At 35.5% G+C, this 24,513-nt stretch overlaps 1 protein-coding gene across 21 annotated transcripts in view; it reads left to right on the top strand.

The window, feature by feature from the left end:
- KCNMA1 (potassium calcium-activated channel subfamily M alpha 1) overlaps positions 1-24,513 on the top strand; it is a 430,367-nt gene that overhangs the window by 250,079 nt on the left and 155,775 nt on the right. For all 21 annotated transcript variants that reach the window (XM_085063987.1, XM_085064006.1, XM_085063988.1 and 18 more), the window contains 3 exons: positions 7-100; positions 1,040-1,151; positions 24,254-24,329. In XM_085063987.1, the coding sequence (XP_084920113.1) occupies positions 7-100; positions 1,040-1,151; positions 24,254-24,329 (282 nt within the window). The remainder of the gene's footprint in view (positions 1-6; positions 101-1,039; positions 1,152-24,253; positions 24,330-24,513) is intronic.

Raw genomic sequence — 24,513 nt, 5'->3', positions numbered from 1 at the left:
AAATAGCCCAATAGAATCCTGCCAGAATTTCTACAAAGATTTCACGTTACAGATCGACATGGCTTTCAATGTGTTCTTCCTACTCTACTTTGGCTTGCGTGTAAGTAGTGTGTCTTTGGTGGCAAGAGGCAGGGAGGGAATACAGCTGTTATATATAGTGATTGAAATAGAGATTACCTGTATTTTCTTTGAAAGAAGCACACTGAATATTGTCTTTAACTCAAAAGATATGAGCACTGTTTTGAAATGTGTTAGTCAAAGTTTCAAGACTTACATAAGTAAAACTTCTCCATTAAATACTTTCTTGATACACTAATTTCTTTTTCTTTATTTGTATATTTACATATCATATTTATGTAAAGCAAGTTTTTAATTACTTTTTCATTATTAATCAGATGTGAATAGTAGGTTGACCCTATTTAAGCACATAAGCAAGTTCTAACTATGATGTCCTTGGCATCTAAGCTTGCCAGTTTCCCTAGGCTGATTTTGTAGTCAGGAGGGAGAAATGTATGGTTCCATTCAACAGACTGAAGTGCTGCTTCAGTCCTGAGCTGTGCTCTGTAGGAATCATCCTGCTGATCTCCTCTGGGCAGATAAGAATGGGACTCTTTGCAAACAGTCCTGTGTTTACAAAATCTGTGAGCAGCACTACATGGTAAAACTACTACCAGCATATTTGGTATGCTAGAACAAGGATGATACATTTTGAAATTTTTTATACTTGCCTACACTTTTCTATTATTACTGATACCTTGTTAATAAATAAGGAAAAAAATATTTTTAGCACAGATATTACAACTGATCACATAGATGATCTATCTCTTTAGTTAGAGCTTTCATTTTAATCTCAGTATTATTATCAAGCAATGAACAAAACAGACTTCTTTCCAGTGAGATGTTGTTTTGTCTTTACTAACCTAAAACATCAGTTACTAGGCTAGTTTTGAGTTTAATATTTTAGAACAGATACCTGCAATCAGCATGAACATAATCTGATACTTTCATCTCTTACCATCTTTTTTTCTTTTCTTTCCAGTTTATAGCAGCCAATGACAAGCTATGGTTTTGGCTAGAAGTTAACTCAGTGGTAGATTTCTTCACGGTCCCTCCAGTGTTTGTGTCAGTATATTTAAACAGAAGTTGGCTTGGTAAGTAAAATAGTTTTTCCCTTAAAATATTTGTTCTAAAATTACTTAAACTTTGCACATTTTGGTGAAGAATTTCATCACCATATGTCATTGTGTAAATATTAGAATATTACCAAAGCTGTTTTTGAAGTGAATTTTAAGCAGAAAGGTGGGTTTTGTCAGAAAAAACACTTATTATATCTGTTTTGTTTTCAAGTCATTAATGTAATCTCCTACTCTAGGTGGTGGAGAATTCCATTTTGGAAGTACTGTGTAACATGAGGCAGCTTTTATAAAACAGTGAATTTGATTTGTTTTCTCAACTTGCCACCTGAACAGGTGATCCAGGCCATTCATTCACTGTATTGCCAATGATTCAGTACAATGAAATCAATACATTTTCATCACATGTTTTGAGCCAATGTGGCTCAGTCTTAAATCCACTGAAGCTACTATTTTGGGGGATATATTTAGACGCTTAATGTTCTTGTTAGACTGCTAGGAATGCATTAGAAAAAGTATGCCACATGTAAAAACAAATATAAAATGAAACACAGAGGACAACTCAATTAAAGAACACCCATAATGTGACAAATGCAGTTTCTTGTAGAAATGTTATATGCTCTCTCAAAAGAAAAATTAAGATCAAAATTTGGGATTTTTTGGTTCAGAGAAAACATCCTAAAATGGTATACTTTGTGAATGCTGTGTCCTTATACAACATATGAAACCTCAACAGTTTAGCAATTCCTTCCTCCAGAAATACAGGCACTCATTGTCCCTGAAAACTGAAGAGAGTGGTTATCTTAAATGTTTTATGTGGAAAAGAAAATAAACCAGAGGGTCTTTAATAGTCTTATAATATTTTCATATTACTACAGAAGTGCAGAGATACAAAAATTACTGATGCATTTCTGTTTTATGGAAGGAAATCAATAAATTTATAACCATGGTAAAGGTCATATAACCGTATCAGTGGTTATTAGTATGCCAGAGAAGAAAGCAGTTAAACAACCAGAAAAGATCACTACATGTCCTCATATGATTACTGTCCTTATCACATACTTCAGTCAGGGATGGAAAACTAAATAAGGCTTTTTGAAATAGAAAATGTCATACAGTTGCATATTGTGATAGGAAATAAAATTTAAAAAGAAGGTATGTAAGTAAAAAATGTGCTTCTGCATAAAAGAAAATTGCTCATTTCACTAGTTATAACTTAATCTCAGGTACCTTGCATTATGTGAATTAAAGAGATGCATTTTCACACTTTTATGTGATGTATCAGATTTTCCCAAAAATTTGAGATTGAATTCCTCGGAGATGAAGGCTCTCTGAGAGAATAGATTCACAGAATCCATTGAAAAGGAATATGAAATGAGAAAGTAGCAAGACCACAAACTCTGGGAAATGAGGCAGAGATAATTACTTGGAATGAATACCCTCCATGAAAGTGACTGCATAATTGACTGACTCATGGTGACACAGCGATACAACTGACAGGGATAATGAGAGAGTTTGCACATTTAGCAGTTTCTGCTGCATAGATTTTATGTCATTTTGCAGGAAGAGTTAAGCACTCATAGGGTTGAAAAGATTTCCATATCTCTTAATTACACCAATATCACTTTATCTTGATTTCTTGTTTATAGCCCCACTTTGCCTGTTTTCTCATGGAATTCTCCTGAGACATTTATCACCTGCTGAAGCAAAAAACTGAGGTGTTCCTTTACTGTAGTCAGCCTAGGAGTGACATATTTACAATGTTTTAGCTTTGCACCTGCTTCCAAAGGGGTTTTCATTTTAGAGAAATCATCCTTAGGGAAATAATTTACTAGTTCAAAAATGTGAATTATTTCAATTCCTAGTATAGCTTCAATTTAGATCAACAAGGTATTTTGAGAGGCTTTGATGATACATCGAAATGTATTAACGAAGATTCTGTATTCCTTTATGCTTTTGAAAGAGATGGCCAAATTTACTGTCTGTGGAGCTCAAATACTTTGGAGAGTCCTACAGTGGTAGGACTAAGTGTGTGAGTAGAGGGGATGGCAGGGTGTTTAGACCATATAATTTACAGTTTCAGGTTAGATGCCTAATTTGCCTTTTTCTTTTATATAAATTTTGTAATCGAGAGAGATATCCTTGTGCAGAAGGGGATTCAGAACATGTAAGTTGTGGATTTTGTACCAGTTGTCCTTGTGTGAAAGTAGAATTAGCAGGGAGGTTTGCCTTTTAGTGAGGGAAGGAAATAGAGAGTGCTTAAGGTTATGCAATGAGAAAATCATTTAACAGTCGCACGTTTTAAGAATTTGTTAATGATTTAGGAGGTTTCCTTTGAATGCTTTAGATTCCAAGATAATTTAGGAACTGAAATATTATGCACCATCTGGAGTGTACTGTGCATCAGGGTCTTTCCAGTTTATTTTATTATTGATTTATGTCAGTCAACTGTAATGAGTTCATTGAAGTAGTCAGAAGAATCAAAGTTCCCCGTGTGGCTCCCTGAATGCCCAATTCCACAAGAGCTGTCCTGGTTTAGCTGACTGACTAGTATCAGTATAGACACAGTTTAAGCAGTATTCTAAAGAAACCAACCTATCCTAAATAAAGAATAAAATTTGCCTTTGGACCAGTTAGTACTTATAGAAAAATGCGAGGCATAGCAGAGGACATGTGCTCTGAATGTATCATCTGTTAATTTACTGCAGTGGAAAGCCAGTGGATTTTATTCTGTTCTTATGCTAGTTCAGAAATGTCACCATTCACCTATTATGTAGCTCTTAGTGTGTGAAGCTTTCTCCTTTCCCTGCTACTCTTTTGTATTCAGCTGTTCATAACATGTATTTTTGCATCTTAAAAGGCTTAAAATGTATATGAATTAAATTGTCAGTCAGTATTCCTAAAGGATGTTGTTTCAAATCTAGTCTTCCACCTGAATTCCGGTTTGCAAACAACATTCAGTATTGAAAGACAGATCAGGTTATGCTTTTCCATCAAAAGGTTTCTAGGAATGTCATTATGATCAATGTTTAAAGCTGAAGGCAAAACAGGACGTTAAACCTGCAAAAATATCAAATTTTTAGATTTGGTAAATCCTTCAGAAAGGACTTCTGTGGTATCATTTTTGCTTGCCCAGGGTAGTGTTAAGAAAGGAAGTACATGAAAAGATTATATCTGGCAAATGGAAAGATCTACATATTGTTATTGAAAGATGGGAGGAAGTAGAGATAGGAAAGAAAGTTTTAATATATCTGTAATTCAGGGATGTTCAGTGCTTTATCATGCTGTATAAGAATGGTTTATGCTGAGTTGAAAACTGTACAGATACGAACATCAGTGTGTTTTTGGATGTTCATTTTCATCTAGATCCCCATGTTATTTTTCCAACACTGTTTTGCAGACAGTAGCATTTGTGTAGATACTTGCTCATAAACTAAAGCTCTGCTTTATAAAATCATAAATATTGCTTGCACAACTCTGTACAAGAAACTTTCTGATAGTGGTAGGACAGTTTTTCAAGTGCAGGATTCTACAGAGTGGAGAGAATCTTCCCAAGGGAAGAACGATAATGAAAAGGATAGAGTTTCTGGCTCTTGAGATTTTACAGGTAATTATGGCAGTGAATTTCAACCAAATTATTTCAGTGCATTTCTGAGTCTCTATATTGTCTGTAGGCTAAGTGAAGGCAGGCTAAAAGGGTTGTTGGATAGGAAAAGAATTTACAATGGGAGAAATAATGCCATGGCAAAATTATTTATTTATTTATTTATTTTACTACAAAGCTGTCACGATATGAGTATCGTAGCTAAGTTTCAGATTCAGAGCTTTTTGCCTTTGGATAGGTTGCAGTCTTAGAAATTGGAGAGAGCCCTGCAAGAAGTGAATGTCTTCCAGTTTTATTTAGTGAAGACTTACAGTGAAGTGAAGATTTACTTCACACACCACTTGTTATTCTATCTTCTGTGATAGCAAAGGCAATTCAAATAACTGAAATGCCTTTTATCGTGTACTTGTATGCTTATGAAAAAGGAAATATTGATTTTATGAGCTGACTGTAGTGGACTAAATTGCCTTGACAGGATTGTATTGTTAGAGAGGAATTTAACATAAAAAATATGATCTTGGGTTCACGTTTGCAAGAATATGTGAATGAGGGACAATTGGCCTTAGAACTACAGTGATATTAATACAACCTAATATATGAATTTGATAGTGTCTCATATTATTGAATCACAGAAATTAAAGATAAAAAAGAACTTTTAAACAGTCTATTTCCTTTTCCTGACCATATGCTTAATCTATTCTACTGAACAGAACATCAAGTGATATAGAAACTGTTTAATTCCTAGTAAATTCTATTATTAGGAAGATTTTTTCTTCATCTTATTCCCTGACATCCTTTTCAGTCGAAGTTGCTGCTGATGCTGTACTGTTTTTTTCATAAAATTATTTGAGATAAATGGTGGGAGAAATAAGATAGACAACAGAGATAAATATAGACTCGTGCAAAGCCAGAGAATAAATCTCTTCGGGTGGTGATTAGTGTAGTTAGGGAAGGGGATCCGTTTTTCCAGTGCTTGCTCAAATTCTGTCCAGGTCCTGTTACAGACGTGTCAATTAATTTTGGATGAGACTTGAGGTTTCAGTATCAATTCCTGGTCTGAGAAGACTGTTTCCAACAACTCTGGTGGAAATTCAGCTATTTTGGTGAATCAGAGAATGAAATTGGTTTCCTGCCGTGGAGAGAGATAGATGGCTTAGGAGAGAAAGTGGGGTGTCTTGTTAATATAGTTAAAGTGATTATGTGAAGCCTCCTGCCCAGTGTTCTTCAAGATGAGGCTGTAGTTAAACATCTGTGATGTTAAAACAACTTTTGATTTAATGCCCTGTAGGCTTTCTTACCATAACCTCTGCAGCTCAGCCTGAAACCCTATTTGAATCCGAAGAACACTTTATTCCTTTTGGAAAACTTAGTTTAATGGAATTTACTTACATGGACCCGAAGTCCTCTGGTAACTTGATTGAATGGTTGCTACTTTGACTTTGCAATCATTTAGTGGATTTTGATGCATCCATAGGTCTCAAAGCTCTCCCTTGCTTAGCACCTTAAATTTGCAGTCATTTGCAATGACTTTGGTAAGCGTTGTACATTTCTGCCATCTATTGGTGGCATCTTTGAATGCACATCGAAATTCCACAATATTTCTTACAAAAATAGTGTCTTTATACAGCTTTGATGTATTTTTTGGGTCATTTTAATTACATTATGCATTATTTTATATATGATGGAAGCTAAATTTTGTAAAATTTCCGAGAAGAATTTAATTTTATGTATATGTGCATGTGTACTGCTTTTATGTGTAGTAGCATTTCTTTCTACTGCTTAAATGCCTTCAAACAGGTATCAGAATGAATTTAATGAAAACAGTTTTGAATGTTCAATGTATTTGGTGACTTGTCAATGATCTGTCACTGAATGGACTGTATCCCATTTGCATTGTATTGAAGACAACATTTTTGCTTTTTTTTTCAGTTCAGGTTTCACAGAGCATGTACATTTTGACAGGGCACCAGTTAAAGTAACTCACATGTCACAACGGCATTTGAGTTGCTGCAATATTAGTACCAGAAGGTAACCTTGCGGCAAATATGTATTTGCCAAAATCCCTGATGGATTTTTGTGGGTATTGTTGCATTCATTTGTGATGATATCCTTCTGCTTCTCTCTCCTCCACTGATGAGAAGTCAAACAAGTTAGCCAAAAGACACTGGAGCAGAGGAGCAACATAGGGACAGCACTAGTTTCAAGCGTCATTAGTGTCTGTCATCTGACATTCGTAGAAACTGTGTTCTTGCTTCCCTATCTCTGTGAACTCAAAGCAAACTGGATAATTTGAATCAACGGTTCCCAGTTGATGGCTGTCTGTGAGGGGTACTTAACACTGCACAGAAGAATGACCCTAAAAACATTCTGTTTTCTGTTCTGCCCTCATGGGGATAGACCATAGGCAGGGGGGTTATCTTGATTTTTTCATATGTGAATGAGTGGCAGCCTTAGCCCAAAAGTAGTCCTAGCCTCTGAATTTTGAGAAGCTGTTGCAACTTAATATCATAGCTGATACCAGTTATTTTGCTTTAAAAAGGGCTTCTTAGTGTATTTACCAGGCTGGATTGACTAATTTGACCTCTTTCATCTATAACCTGAGCAAGAATGTATCTTCAGTGAAAGAAAATAAATAATCCAGTCTTATGTTTATAGTTACCTGCCAACATATGTTACCTATAAACAAATGCATGTAGTTTGTTGCCATCCTGCTTTCCATGATTCCAAGCCTTGCTTGTCGCTAACTTAATCTCTTCATTATCAAGCATTACATCCTTTGGTATCATTGCTTAGGATTATTAGGCAGAATATTAATAGAAATATTAAGTAGCTTCAGGTCAAGAACACATTCCTGACAAGACTCCCAGGGAAGATATGCCAGATACATTTTAAGACTCCTTGGGGTTTGGTCCATTTAATGAGTGGAACGGGAATGCTGAGTAAATTACACCAGTATTTATAGCTTTATCACTCAAACATGTCATTTAATGGAAAAGCAAATGGCATATGATGCTTTTCTAAATGTATACATAAATATAATTAGTTACCTTGACTGCTTAATTACTTCATAGTACAATTCTTTGTTTTGTCTGAGATTGATTAATAGGCTTGTGTTTACTTCTTTTAAGCTTGTAGAAATAACATTAACTTTTTTCTAGAACTTATATAGACCATACACACCAGATTCACCTAAAAACAACTAAGTAGCTCACAGAATAAGTTTTAAAAACTGTTGGATACAAATTACCCAGACATGATGACTTAGAAATATCTGGCTTAACACATATGTTTATTTGTATTCTCCTTAGTCACATTAGGAAGAGAAATATGCAATTATTACCTGATTGGTGTCTTGATACTCTTTCATGGTTATAATACTTAGAACTACTAAAGGTATATTAATGTTCTTCAGCATATGTTTTTCAGGTAGACATTTCCATGCTGTAAGCCAAACTGTTTTCATGTGTATTTCATACATAGGAAAATAAGCAGCTAGAATTTACATTAGCTGATGTAGCCAAATTGCTTGTTGTCGTCATTGGTTGGTGTTCTGTGTCGTGTTTTTTTCTAGACATCGATCCAGAAATGTTTGAGATCACAGTCTGCCAAATTTAGTGATTCAGAAACACAGAATGTTATTTTGATATAGATTGGCTGCTAAATTCTAAATAGTTTATAGTAAGTAATTTTAACTGTCTTTGCTCATATTTAATTCAGTCACACTCCCCAACAGGATAATAATAGGATAGTAATAGCAAGAATAAAGGATTTATGCTGAAAAATCAATCACTGCAATTTCCTTTGATAGCCAAACATTTCACTTTTTTTAAAGGATATTGCCTAATTTTCTTCTCTCCATATCCTTTTCTGTCCAGTTAAAATGTATTCTCAATAACTGGATGTTATGTGAAAAACCAGTCTATTTTCTTTTTATCCTGCTTTTCATTATCAATTTAATTACTTTACCAATGCCCTTGGATTCTCTAATGGTTTCACTGGTCTTTCAGACTCTGTAATTAAGTTTTTTTGCTTAAATGAAGGCTACCCAGACTGTTGAGTTTTGTCTTTAATGGAATGTGGAATGGTGTTGTTAAAGGAGAAAACCCATTACCTCGAGCTGCCGAAGGACCCCATAATTATTTATGCTGTCTTCTGGCATTTGTGTTTATGTGAATGAGGGGCAGTTAAAAATGGTTCCTTTAGTGTCACATTATCATCAGTCAGATGATTTTCAAATTTTCTTTGAGCTATATACAGCATGTAACTAACCTGCACAGATTCCTTAATGGTGATGCGAGAGATTAGACTGATTTTTAAAAATTATTTCTTTTTTTTTTAATTTAACTGATTGTTTCTGATCTTAAGTCAGTTGAAAGACCAGTTAAAAATAAAAATTCATTTGTGGGCTACCAAGTAGTATGTTAACATGTGCAGTCCCTTGTTGGTATTCAATCTATTCTATATATGTTAGCCAGTAGTTATTCCCCTGATAGCTTCTATTAATTTTGTGTCTGTTTTCTTAAATATTTTGAATCTGAGTAAGTTTGTTGCTGAGTGGGATCTTCTCAATCTTGGATTTTGAATGCTTTGAAACTTTTTAAGTACTATGATTGGTATCTGCATAAATCCAAAACTAGAAGTCCTTACATGACAACAATCCTTACCTAGAACATGACAGTTTATGTTTTGGTCTTTTTTACATGAGTTCTGTGGTTTCTGGTTACTGTTTTTGATCTTTAGCTCACTTTGTATTTTTAATTTCTGTAACACTGCTCAAAGGAGCTATTTTATCTTCTAAGATGTGGACTAAATGTACTTCAATGTCCATGTAGTTCGCATTAATTCAGCAGCAGTTTTCTAGCATGCTCTGTGGTGCATGATTCTTGGTTTATGGGGAATTAAGAAAAGATGTATTATTCCGTTTAAGTAATTAAAAAATCCAAACTGCATATCCATGTTCCTCCTGACTTTTTTGCAAGACTGAATTAATCAAAAGCAAATCCTGTTGAGACTGGAATTGATATAAACTGATGCAAAGGTATTTGGGCTTTCACTAGAAAGATTAGAAGTTAAGAATTCCATAGAAGACTTGAGAAATTTCCTATAGTGAGTGTTTTTTCTGAATATCAAAGAGCTCTGACTGAATTTATGTACTCAACTGAGACTGGAGGTTTATTTAAACTGGATCATTCATATCCTTCCAGTAATCTTTTGGCAATTCTTTCACTGCACTTTATATATATGAGACTAAGAAAAGTCAAGAGAGAATTTGATTAAGATTTTTCACTTTTATTATAATTCCACACTCAAAAGGGGAAACTTCATTAGCGTGGTTATTTGGATGCACTTCTTGACCATTACCTGAGAAGTGCAAACCCCATTGGGATAAGGTGAGATGACTTCTTGTGCTTCAGTGCTCCAGGTAGCAATATGAGAAAAGCAGTTGGTCAGAGACTGGTGCTGGTAGCACCAAGGCTGTGGGTTCAATCCCTGCATGGGCCATATACTTACCAGCTGCACTCCATGATACCTGTGTGTGTCCCTTCCATCTCAGAGCATTCTGTGAATCACTAAAATTTTAGCCTTTCTGCTCATGTGACATTTCAGAATTAATGGTTGGATGGCTAAAAATCTGTTCCTTTATGTGATACTGTTCTATCCAGTATTCTGTCTTTACAGTTGCAGTATTTTGCTATACAAAGTCAGACAGCATATAGAGAAGGAAAATTTGGGAAGTGTTCTTACACCTATAGTATTTAAGGCTTTTTCTGAGGTTTTGAACTGCAGGATATTTATACCATGTGGCAGAGTTTCATACAATATTGACTTAAGTCAAGGGAACAGTATCCTTCAGTTTGTCACATTTTGCCATTTGTTTCACATCAATTTTTTGAGTGTTTAACATTCTCTAGTACTTCCGTATTTATATTCTTACATTATACAGGGCTTACCCTTGATTCACTGCTGACCCCCAGACATTTAGTATTCATTAACCTTGTGATCACCTTCAGCAGTGTTTAGCATCACACTATCTCAAATTCTAAGTGAAAATAGAAACGCAGTGGAGAAAAAGCAATCCATAAATGGAAGGACATATTTCTGCACCACCGAAATGTCTCTGAAATTTTTGACTCCTCCATAACTACTTGCACTGCAATAGCTCACCTAATGGATTGCCAGAAAGTTTGCCAGTAAAGCTAATCATGCTCAGAGGCCAGGATTTACATGTTGTCTGTATCTGCATGCCTTGCAAACTTTTTTGTTTCTTTTCTCAGTTTTTTTCTGTTCAGGGAAGTTTTTAATATGGGGTGGTGTTAAAGAAGCTGCTGCTAAACTTGGGAGTGCATTTTTGTTTCATTCAGTCATTTAGTTTTTAACTGTTTTTGAAAAACCTGGTACATTGTGGTTTTAAATTGTATATAGTTATTAAAGATTTTTCTCTAAATCTATCTAGTGACCTTTTCTGCTTTGATATGTATAAAGGGATATGAAGTGAAAAAAATTACATTTTCTTGTTATTTGAGGTTCCAGCTATCTAAGCTCATCTTCAAAATTGCACAGGCATTTGCCAGAAGTAGGTTTTCTTATGATATTGCCCTAGATGCAACTTTGATTCAAAAACTGCAGCACTGGAAAAGCAGCCTATTTAACTTCATCAGCTCTTCTGTTTGTTGCTGCTACATATATAACAGGTGGCAGATGGAAAAATAAAATAATTCATATTTTAATTTAAAAATACCATTAAAACTTAGAAAAATGAGGGCTTCTACATAAATAAAAATTCTATAAAGCATTCTTTCTAAATCCATTTTCCTGTTGCAGTTACAGGTGATTTATACAGGGAAATTATTTTGCGTTCTTTTAAAACCAGCTTTTATGAAGTAAGGCAGATGGTACTGTGCTACATGGACAGGTTTAGTACACAGCGTTTTGTGAAGCATTATCCTGCAAGGTGTGCTGGTTTTATTCAGAATAGTAATATTGTAGCATCACTGGGGATATTTAGCTGTAAAGAATCAGCTGTGTATTAGCTCATGTGTGAAGTTCAGTTTGAAGAGGTTTTGCGTGAAAGTCAGGATATCTAGTGAGTGTAATCTTCATAACCAAAAGGAGGTTGTTGTAGTCCCTCACAAGCACAGATGACTGAGAGCACAATGGTTTAGTCTACTGTGTTTTCAGATTTCTGAGGTACTCAAAAATCTCCAGTCGTTAGTTCTCCATTATCACCTAGTTACTCTGCTTCTCAGTATAAATTATCTATCAGCTTTATTGTCTTCCTAATTGCTGATTGGGTTTTTCTTTGATCAACCGTTTACTGTGTGGAACATTTTCCTGCCAAACTGAAGGATTTCTTGTGTACAGGTGTGCTCATGCTGCACTACAGAGCTGCACTGGTTCCTTTCCAACCCCTGTGCACCCAGCAGTTAATGCTGGTCTCATTCATCCACACTGCAGCCCCTTGGCCATTCCAGGTGCCATTTGCTTGAGGATAGGGAATACTTTTAGTCGACACGAGACTTGGGGGTGTGGATCATAGCTGCAGAGCCAGCAGAAGGTCTGTTTGTGCTGTGAGCTAGATGGAATATTAGTAGCCAAATGGAGCACTGACATCATGTGCTGATAGCCAAGTGAGGATTATGTTCACATTGTATCAGTTTGCTCAGTTTTACTTAATTCTCATCAGGGGTGCTTTTCTCTGAAGTTAGTCAAGGAAGCCAGGGAAGTTCAAGCATGTAATGACTGCAGCATTGTGACAGCAGAAGAAAAAATCACAGCAGGATAAATGCAAAATCCTAATATAGTTTGAATACATTTCACAACCTTCATATTTATTCTTTTTAAAAAAAAATTCAACCTTCACAACTCTTTCTTATTCAACATCCATCTTCCCTACCTGATAGCAAAACTCTTAAATCCTGTAGGGGTTGTTACCAATGTATCTTAAGGCTGCCGTAGGTAATAGGTTTAGAAGTTCACTTACGAATACAAGTGATCTGTTAATTATGTAAATAAATAAATTCAAATAATTTTATTAGCAAATAATAAAATTTGTATTGTAGGTATATAATTCATGTATTTTTAAGGCAATTTCATTATTTGAAATTTAGATCCTTATTACAGCATAATTAGTGAACTTTTCTTAACGGCTTAAATGTGGTGGGGACAATTCTAACTCTTAGGAAAAAGTTATTTTCATAGTGGTTAGTGTGCAGGCAATATATATCATGATGGTGTGGCAGTCATGGAACATCTGAGTCTCTACATGTAAAATATTGTGAATATAAATTCAAATGAGATACTTTGTAAAGCAAATGGTATCATTTTAGTTTTTATTATCTATTAAATTCCCTATTTGGATTTTCCTGTGTTTCCCTTTTATGGGCAAAGTGCAGATATCAGCACTGTAAAAGCAGAGATACGTGGAAATATCATCTGAATTCTTTCATGTTTGCTCTTGCCTGGGAAATTAATGTAGAGAAAACTATATATAATATAATAATTGCATGTGGGGCAGATCCTATAACAAATATGTTGCATTCAGTGGAAAATAGCAAATGATACATAGATTTGAGGAACAGCATCTTATAGGAAAATTTCAGACACCTACTTTACAAGGCATTCCTCTAATCTACTCTGATAGTGCACAGAAATTTTCCTATCTTTCCTTATTAAAGGGTAAGATTGACCTGTTAGGGGTAAGAATTTGTGAGCACTGAAAATGTGAGAATATTCTTCTCAGTAGGCAGATCATAGACAGATTTTCTGTCTGACGTGAATATGAAGAGAGGAGTTTTAAATGCTGCTTCCTTTACTGGATTTATTCTTGACTCAGTGATGGATTGACACTAGCAGGTCTCAGAGCTTGTATTTAAATATGATGCACTACTAAGGAGGTGAAGACTATTTTTTAGTACTGCGTTGGGGTGAAATAAGGTATGCTGCTACATGGTGTATGGATCTACACAACAGCTGTGTTTCCAAAAAGCAGTTAAAACACCATAATCTTTGATTTCTGTGGAATTTTATTACTAAATTCTTAATCCGACAGCTGGTCTGAAATATTCTCTTTATTGTTGGTACAATGTAAATTTACACAATGTGCAAGGATTCATTCTGTACACTGAGTAAAAGGTTATTGCTTCACCAGCACAAGCATAAATATTTTTTGAAATTCATCATCCATCTGGTCAGAAAATGGAATTAATGTTTTTTTTGGACCTGGATCATAATCATGTACAGAATTTTGTGCTGCATCATTTTCATAACTGGTTTCTCATAATTTATCTGTATGTATCAGCTCATATCCATTCTTTAAATATTTTCTTTGTGCAACTCAAAGGCTAAAGAGGCTCAATTAATAGGATGCGTTATACCAGTTGATTAGAACTTAAATATTTGACTCCTTTTCAAGTCTTACTTCATAATATGCTCATTGTTTCTTTGGCAGTTATGGCCTGTGCCTTGTGACTCATGGGAGCAAAGACAGGCAGAAGTGGAAGTCTTTTTTTTAAATCAACGTCCTGCAGCATGAGTCAGGCTTTAGATCTGGCCTTTGCCCTTCCTTTGCCTTTGTTCTTATCATTTGTTCTGCCCTATGGTTACAGCCTCTCAGAATAGCTCATTCCTGATTTTAGTGCAATTGGTTCCTGATGAATGCCAGGGAAAATTATATAAGATGCTAACTTGTCATTTTTCAGGAAGAGAAGCTTCCTTATATTAAGTTGTAATGGTCACTTTAGAAAGCCACCACCAAATTTCCAACTTTCTGTGCCACCTCTTTGCAAGGTTAGCTTGCTGAGGTGTAAACCTCTTATTTGAAGGGTCATTTAGGTTTTAGTACCATCATCAGTAAAGCGTACAATTAATATATTCCTCCCCAAATCAAAGAATTAAAAGGGCGTATTTTCCATCTATTTTGAGTATGGACTTGCAGTATCTGGAAAGGATTACACAGAGGTAATATTAAAAAAGTAGAAAAATGAGAGCTGAATAAATTCTTTGCCTTAACTCTTATTTTACCCATTAGGTAATTATTAATACTGGTTAGTCTTTCCTTCATGCTTTCAACCTTTAGTTAAAAATGGCAGAAACATCATTTTGGTGCAATAATACTTTTGTTATATATGATGTTTACAAATTAATACTCTCTGGTTTTATGTAAAGATCTGCTCTTCATTCACTAGTGGGTATATCTGTGCTTGGTTTATGGAATGTGACATAGTTGTTGCCTGAAGTGGTGTAAAGCAGGAAAGTTAATGTTTACATATGGAGTGACTGGTTTTGTTATTGCTAGAGCCAAGCTTTCTGAAAACGGTTTAATATCTTAAGACTTTGAGCTTGGGAGATAAAAAATTAATAATGCAACTACATGCATTTTCTCAGGAATTCAAGATTGGATTGTAAATTTACCTTCTTAAATAATTTAGTAAGATTAATTAGTGGTAAATTCTTGGCAGAATGAGCATTAATCTCATTTTGTCATAACCTATAGACATTGCTACAAAGCTGTACTAAAAAGTAGTTGCTGACCAACCTTTGTAGTTTTGTATTCAGAAGTAACAGGTTTGTTTTGGTTTTTTTCCTATGAATAATACTTCTACCATTTTTGATATAGCAGCAATGAAAATTTTATGGGCCATTTTGTGTACAGCAATGGCTTTTACATTGCTGTTTCAGAACTAGCAATTTAAAAGAGAGGAAAGGTAGCATGTGGAAAATTCTGTGTTCACTTACTGTAAGTTAAATTAAAAATGAATTTTCAAGGAGAGAATAGTCCCAGGATACAACACAGTTATTTTTTTTTCTACAACAGGCTTCTCCTTGGCAGGTTTCCTTGTGTTTTGTGGTTTTTTTACAGATTGTGCTTTTGAGCACAACTGTAGGGAAATAGTGTTGTACAAAAGCACAGTAAATTAGTCACCTATGTCTAACCTATATTTTAAAGGAGAATAATTTGATACCCAATACATTTGTTTTCCAAGACAGGATCTAATCTTCCCTTGCTCTCCTTCAACATGATACAGCAAGTAGCTAGTCCCTGCATAGCCAAAGGTAAAGTGGAGCTTAGCTGCTGAGAAATCTTGCTGTCTTCTCCTGCTTATTTAAGTTTAATAGCTTCACATTTGGATGGACTTAGAAAGCAAGTTGTCACTTAATTATAGGAGTACTTCCATAAGTATATAAATCTGTTTTTATGACAAGTTCAGAGAGGGTCATGGAGTGAAATCCTTTCAAGCGTGTGCTTCTGTAGAAAAGATGAAAAAACTTCACTTGTAAGTGGCTTGGATTCACTGAAGTCAAAATAGGTTGTTCAAAGTCATTCTGAAGCTCTTTATAACAGAATGTTTATTGATTAGTTTGGATTAAATGCTTCAGAGCAGACTGCAGACATCTCAGGTACAACTAATAATACAGGGTTTAGGAGTTTTAGGGCTACTGCAGACCAGGAGGCCATGGACTGTGTCCTTCCCAGGGGCAGGAAACAGTGCTGTTTTCCTGATGGCTCCACCTTCATCTACTTAATGGGACTCCAGACTTTACCTCAGATGTTCATCTGAGCTAGACTATCTAAAACATATTTTTCATGACAATGGAAAAAAATAATTAGTGTCTAGAAAACAATTTTCTGTAATCTAATTATATATCTAATGTAAAAAATGTGGCCAAATAATAGATATAGATGGTAGAGAACTGTAATGTCACTGAAAACAAGAAGCTGTCTTGGGTGATCAGGTTGTACAACAAAATACTAAAAAAATATTATTTTGGAAAGCAGAAATGTCTGCACAGGAGAGTAATACCAACAGCTTTGTGTGGCTGGCTGTGAAGTTGAAGAGCTCTTCTCAGCACAATATGCCATCATCCTGCTGCTGTTCAAGTTTAAATATATTGTTTTTTTTAAATTTGTGGAGCAGGTTTATTTTAGATTTAATCCTCGTTTTTGTCATTTAATTTATGCTTTCAAATTTTGATGTATGCAACAGATTAAGCAATGCACTGACTGAAAAGGAAAAAAATTGACAAAAATCTTGCTATGCCAGGAAGGTGAGGAGTTAAAAGAATACTGTCAAATTGTTAAAACCAAAATAATTGGTTATGTAAACTAAACAGCTTGCCTTTTGCTATTTATTACTTGAATCCTGTTTCCTTTAGAAACGTTCTAGGCTTTCAAGGTAAATGGATTCTACACCCAAACATTTGCTGTACTAAGTATGAAGTACACTAATGATAGGTTTAAAATTGGATAATAACAAGATTATAATACTAGTCAAGAGGAAATACAGAAAGAAAGGAAAACTGTGCCTTATATGGTAAAACGTAAGTAGGACGTGCTTTCATTTTGAGCTGTACAAGATGTGATTAGTAACACAGATAAGTACTACCCCTGTTCAAATCTTTCCAGTTTGAGAGCAATGATTCAAGTGCTTGCAGATATATAATGGATATTTGTCAGCATGTGGACATAAAGAGTCAAAACCCATTCCTATGGACTCAGTGGAACTTGACTATTGTGACCAGTGGGAATATAACCGTGTTTGTAAGAATGTAGTGTTAAAGCTTACAATGTAAAGGACTCAAGGAAGTTTTTTGCCTGTGATTTGCTCTCTGCATATAACTTACAATTTGAAATTTGTGGGTACTACTCTCCCCTTTATATTTGGCAGTCACCCCTTAATAACATCTCCAAAATGCTTTGAAATCCTGTCTATTTCATATAAGCAAGTTGTGCAGCCTATTTTTGTGTCTGCTTTGCATTGTACTCCAGATGGCATTGGTATATTTGTGGGTCTTCTAAGGACAAAAAACGAGGGGAAAAAAAGGAAGGGGGGAAAAAAAGGAATGATAAGCATATTCCTCAAAATGAAGGTAGCTTTTCAAGATGAAGTTTGTATGTTATGGTGAAAGGAGGAAAATCCATTAAGAAAACCTATAATATGTAATGGAAGATCATGTTTACATTTTAATTTAAAGAGCTTTATCCAATTGAATGAGATGGTAGTTGGAGGAACAAAAATCCAGGTTTGTGAATATTTATAGAGCAAATCTGCTTGACTTGGACTCTGTTTGTGCTCTTGCGTGATTGCAAAATTGTTTTGTTTTGCGTTCTTTTTACTTCAGTAAGATTGCTGTCATTAACTGGGATTGAAGGAAGGCTTGTTGTGTTTATTTGTTGGAGGTTTTTTATTTCATCTGGGGTAAATCCTGTAAGAGTTGGCTGATTATGTGACCTCTGCCTTCTGCATACTAGCTTTAACTGGAAGGCAGATAGGTGAACTTGCCAAAGAAACTAATACATAGTAAACAATTCCCTTTATGTACCTGAATTATAAGAACTATATTATTTTTGCTAGAGTACCTGTTCAATCCAAGTGAACAGCATCATGTTTGTGGGTTTTGAATCGATGGGTGTGGTTCTTTGGTGTATCTGAAAGAAGCTTATGTGGTAATATCCGGATAGAAGATGGCTTTTAAGCTCTAATACATCACGGATCAGAGGAGCATCTGCACTGCCTGCTTGCTTCAGTGATTTGTTTTGTCCATCCAGTTTGTGATACTCTTAGTCTGTTTTGTCAAGCTTAGTTTACTATTTGAATTCATTGTTTGTTTCAAGCTAACGGAAATGAACTAGATTATACTGAATTATCTTTTGATAACAACATGTAAAGGGGAGCTTTATCCTGTGTCCAGTTAAACAAATCTGCTCCCAAAGAGAAGTTCTGTAAAAGAAAGAACTCTGAGCTGTGTCTCCGTGTTGATCCTGAATTAACAAAAGGAAGGGTAAATATATGACCATCTTGGCTATTAGTGAATGCTCTGACTGAAGACTGGACCACAGTACTTGTGTGCAGTGCTCCTGGAGCTGAAGATACATAGTCATGATTCCCAGCAAGATTTTAGTCTACCACAACCCTTCTGGGGGCACGCGTACAGAAACTTATAAAACTACTAGAAGGCGTAAAAAATCTCATGGAGAATTGTTCAAAAATGGATATCGTGTCAAACCTGGATATAATATCCCCGAAAAGGAAGAGCAACATACTTTGCGAAACTCCTTGGTGTCTTGTTATAGGGTCGGCTCATACTGGGGTAAGGTCCAACTCTAAACTTTTTCTTCAGAACTGTAGTTTGTTGTGCTCTCTCTGGTGCTAGTATTGTTGTATCTTCTAAAAAAGATATTGTATTTTAGTTTTCAACTTAAAAGAAAAGCTGCAGTATTTCAGTTGCTTTATAGGAAGAATTCTTTCCCAAACTGATGTGCTGCAATGTACTGCTATCTCCATCAGCAAAAGGGTTCATTGTTCACCTAGAATCAAAAAAATCCAGTCTTTTTTTGAAGGATGGGATGTAATATTCCACATTGTTGGTGTTAGCAAGAAATTTTTTTTTAAACTGCTGCTATTATTTAAAAGGTTTAAAAGTAAGCTGAAGAAATGTGCAGCAGGCAGATTTATTAACAAAACTTCAGTACAGCGTTGTTTGAAAGCAATCTACATAGATTCTCAGCTTGGTTGCAGTGTTACTGTCCTGGTCATAGAACGTTGATTTTTCATGCTGCGGGCTGTTCTCCCCACTTGTAGTGTTGCATAACTGAGGTGGGGAAATGTATGAAAATATTTTGTCTGGGTTGCTTCCAAGGAATGGCAGATCCTTTTCCTTCCATTCTGTTTCCTCTTGTCTTTTTTCTTTGAGCTTTCATTTTCAAGCCTATCTACAGGGAATAAGATCTCAAGTTACTCTGCCACACTGGGAGAAGACGTTCAGAATGGGATTTTTTTTGCATCCTAAAAATTATCCCTCCATCCTGTGTCTCAGAAGAGGTTCCCAAATATGGATTCTGGGTTTTTTTCCAGTCTTCAGTAAATCATGTGGTCTTAATGAAATCTAGGGTAGAAATAGCCATTGATTGGTTTGATGAAGATGCTGTTTTGATGAATGGGTGAATGGCTTGTCATGAATAGAAGTGGTAAATGGAATCTCTGTATTGAACCCTTATACCAATATTTTCGAAATACTGTTGTCAGTTAGGAAAAAAACAAACAGCGCAATAAGAAAGGGATTCCATATCTCATTGATGAGAAACAATGTAATGCTTGGTGCTTTTCTTGTCGATTGACCTCTCATGTTGAATGAAGAAATATTCCAATTCCTGTTTCTGTTTATTAGAATCTCGTTAAAATCATATGAGTGTAGTTGTCATGATTTCCTTGCCTTTCCCTTTCAGGATTTAAAATGGTAAATTTCCTTTTTTTAGGGGGGTGGTGGGAGGTGGAGTGTTCCAACCTACGGTTAATCCTGATTGCTGCTGTATATTAATCCAGTGGAAAGCATCAGTTCAGAGAGACTGCAAAACTGACAGACAGGAAAATACCCTATTGACTGTAACATCAAATAAAGCCTTAAATAATACTGTTTACTTTGCTGTAAAATTTGTGGATAAAATAATTTTCTACTCTAATTGCATTGCTGCTGGCACATAGTTTATTGGCCACGTCTGTATCACTATTCTGTCCTAAAGCATCCATTTTGCTGGGTCCTTAGTAAAGAGTCAAGAAAAAAGTACTCCTGGTATATTCTAGATCTAGCCTGGTGTTTCAGCATGGTATATTGCTTCCTATTGAACAGGCAATTGATTTCTCTAAGACTGATTTCAGGGTTTTTTAGCAGTATGTGGCCTCTTTTAGTGACCATTTTTTACAGATTTTTTAGAGATTCTAGGTTGAATACCATGATACTAAATATTAGGCACATTTTACGTTTTCTGTGTATTTTGACAATGGTCTGTATGTTGCACAGGCAACACAGGTAGCTAAGCAAGTATTTTTGCAGTAAGAAAATAATCCTGTGTTATTGTTGAAGGTTTATTTGAATCATCATACCTGCAACTCAGATTATTGTACTAGGGGCAGAAGCTGTTGTGTAAAACACTTTGTCTCATATTGTTCAAGGAATCTGGTTTTTAATCATAAAAGTTTTTCCTGATCTTAAAAGGTATAAATCTCTTAGGTTTGTCCTGGGTACTGAAGCTGAAATAAACTCCAATTCCTAAGTGTATTTTGGTCATCCGTTTCGAAGAAGAAGGCTGAGAGACCCAAGAGGTCCTTCATTTATTTTATCTGTATATTTTTTTCTCTAATTAGAGAGATTTTCTGAGTAAATTAAATATTTTGGTACTTTTTAAAATATAATTTGTAGAATAGCAGATTATATCCTATTCTAGTCAGATCTCATAAGAAAATTTGAATGTAAAACCCTTTGTCAAGAAAAAGATAAGTTACTTTATGGAGGGAAAGTAGCAAGCACTTCCTCAGCATTCTATTTAGCAGTTTACAATTAACTTTAGCAGACAGAATCCTTGAAATGTACAAAATTAGAAGGGACTTCACTGTAATACATAAGAAATGTACCCTATCTTAACAATTGATTGTCTTACTTAAATGTAAAAGTTTTGTAGGTATTTCATAATAAAAAAAATTATTCTTTTCCACTTGTGTAAAACACATTCCTAAATATTGCTAAAGAAAGAGAGCTGTACACATTTATGTGTTTAGCTGAAACAGCTTTGAGAGAGGAAATTTTTGTTAGTGCTCCCATTAGTGAATTTTGCATTCTATTTTTGATTCATAAACAAACATCAGCCGTTTCTTGCTTGGTATGTTGGCAGACTTGACAGAGATAACATCATCTCAGTTGTGAGGCTGAGTGTGCAGCTGGGCATGCCTGGGGGGACAGGATGCCATCCAGAAGGACCTGGGCAAGTTTGAGGAGTGGGTCTATGGGAACTTCCTGAGGCTCAGCAAGACCTGCACCTGAGCTGGGGCCACCCCCTGTGTCAGGGGAAAGGGAGGAAGATCCCTGAAGGGAGAGCAGCCCCCTGCAGAGGATTTGGGGGTGCTTATAGGTTAAAAGCTGGACATGAGCCAGCAGTGGGAATTTGCAGCCCAGAAAGCCAATTGTCTCCTGGGCCATGTGCAAAGCAGCATGGGCAGCAGGGCCAGGGAGGTAATTCCGCCCTTTTCTCTGTTCTTGTGATTCCCCACCTGGAGCAGTGTCCAGCTCTAGGCCCTCAGCACAAACAGAGATGGACCAGTTGGGGTGGGTCCTGAGCAGGGCCACAGAAATCCTCAGAGTGGGTGCAAGACCTTCCTGTGAGGAAAGGCTGAGAGAGTTGGAGTTCAGCCAGGAAAGAAGGATCTGGGGAAACCTTGTTGTGGTTTTCAGTGCCTGAAGGGGGCAGACCTTTAACAGGACCTGCTGCAGTGGAAGAAAGGGTAATGATTTTAATATAAAAGAGGGTTGTTTAGGCTACATACAAGGAATTTTTTTTACAATTAGTGTGGTGAAACAGTGGAACAGGTTGCCTGAAGAGGTGGTAGATGCCTCATCTATGGAAACATTCAAGGTCAGACCAGACAGGGCTCTGAGCAACCTGATCTAGCTGAAGATAGCCCTGCTCCTTTTAGGGAGGGTTGGGCAAGATGACCTTTAAAAATTCCTCCCTACACAAACTATTGTACAATTCTATGGAAATCACATAAAATGAAACACATATAGCAGTATAATAGCAGGTGTGGTTGTGCCTAGAAAACTGGAGGGTGCTAGAAAGAATTAATTTGCCATGTAATAATTCCTTTGGCTTTTATAATTGAAAATTAGTTCTATTTTGTAATTAAACTGTCCAAGCAAACTCTCCAACTTTATTTTTCTTTCTTTTTTTCTAATTCTCTGAAGGGAATTTTTTAAAATTATGTGGGCTGCAGCAAATGCAGAACTTCATCTATAATGATTTTATTCTTTCACAAAAAATACATTGAAGCCACAGTATTTTTCTTCTATCATTTGATGTCTCAGCGATTAAAACTTAACCCCTATAATGGTTTGAGACAGAGGTTTTATTGCTAACTTAGACATTTTGAAATGTGGCAATGGTTCTTCTCTTTCCTTGTCTAACCACATCTCTTTGGGAGTAGCAACGGTGGGAACTACTGGAAATGGAAGTGAGGGATGTGTCTCTCACAGTTTCAGAAATATGATCCAAAATTATCGTTCTCTAACTGCAAATGGATCTTACATTTATCATTATTAAGCTTCACTTTATTGCTTTTCATTTAGGTCCCTGAATCCATTTAGCAAGTTGTGATTAATTTTCAGAGCTCCCCACAGTCAGTAACTAATAAGAAACTTTATTTCCATGTAACAGACAGGAGTGGACTTTAACACTACTTAGGAGTCTTAACAAGGCTACATAACAGGACTATTTATAAGCCATAGCAAGAGCAAATATTTTATTTAACAACTTTCCAAGAATACTTCAGGAAAAACTTTTTTATTTGAACACATCTTGCCACATGCACCTTTGATCTTGAGAGAAACCTTTTATTCCAGAAAGACGATGAAAGTTGTGACCAGGTTTATAAGTTTTCTAGGATCAGTATTTCCTTAACTTTCTCGAAATAAAAAGTGGTTTTTTGCATTGGAGTTGTGTAAAATAAATGTCAGTAAAGAGAATGAATGAGAAGAAACTGCTCTGGACCTTCCTATAACAGTTGCAATACAATGTTACGCAACTTTTATGTAACTGCTGGCTGTACTCTCTAATAAAAATTATCCTTCAAGCTTTACTTTAATTTTATAAGCTGAGCATATGTAGAGTACACAGTGTATTTTTATTCATTTGCCAAAGATCTGCAGCCAAATCATTTTCTATCAGCATAAGACTAATTTAATAGTTTAAGCCGTTAATCTTCAATATTATTTTCTCTTGCACACACTCTCTTTGTATCTGTCTCACTGACTTTGTAGTTGTCTGGGAATTGCTGTGCATGCAATCTGATTTCAACATAAAAATGTTGTTTCTTTGTAAAAATACTTCTTTTTAATAGTTGAAGTGTAAGGTATTCCTATAGTTATAGACTGATGGGAAGAATTATAGTAAATTTTCCATTTTTAAGAGAAAATGTGTAATTTCCCTGTTCTGCTCAAGTTTTTTTTAAATTAGGGTTGAGATAGGGAGCATTATTACAATCAAAGATTTTACGTCATTAAGATGTACCAATTTAATCAGGCATATACAGTCTACTTTATCCAGGTTATCAGATCTCTTGCCCATGATCTGTTATTTTTCACTAAGCAACGTGGGAGCTTGGAGGACTGAGATGTTTCAGATCTGCATGTGTCTTTGACAGCCTGAAAGAGAAGGACGTGTGCTACAGCCAACAACAGAAACCTCAGTGAGGTTTTTTCCCCTTAGCTTTCAGCCTGTGTGTCTCCTCCCATTACTTTCGACATAAACTAAGGCTTTCTGGTAGGGTACATGATTTATTAGGGAAATAAATTTAAAACAATTTGAAAAATACCTGTTAAGGATCCTTGAACAATTAAATATGGAAGAGTTTTTCAAAGGTATTTGGCATTTTGTACACTACCTATGTTGATTTGTTTTTTCATTGTCATTGTGATATGCAGTTATAGTTTGAATTATTGCTTGCTATAACTTTTTTGTTTTCTTTTACTACAGGTTTAAGATTTTTGAGAGCCCTTAGACTGATACAGTTTTCAGAAATCTTGCAGTTTCTGAATATACTTAAAACAAGGTAAGACTTTTTCTTCCACGCTGATTTAGCTGCATTGGTGTCAGAATGTAAATGAGATTTGGGGCCTTAGTAATATATTGTTTTCTTTTCTGGGAAAAACTCCCACTTGTTATCTGTTCTTTAAATCTTTTCTGCTGATGAATGATTTTTCAGTGATAGCATTTTTTGCTATGTGATCAGTAGA

The sequence above is a fragment of the Lichenostomus cassidix genome, chromosome 6 (assembly GCF_008360975.1).
Source record: "Lichenostomus cassidix isolate B80296 chromosome 6, HeHo_3.0, whole genome shotgun sequence".
Lineage (NCBI taxonomy): Eukaryota > Metazoa > Chordata > Aves > Passeriformes > Meliphagidae > Lichenostomus > Lichenostomus cassidix.
Note: the sequence above shows the minus strand (reverse complement) of the source record. Positions and strands in the feature narration are given on the sequence as shown.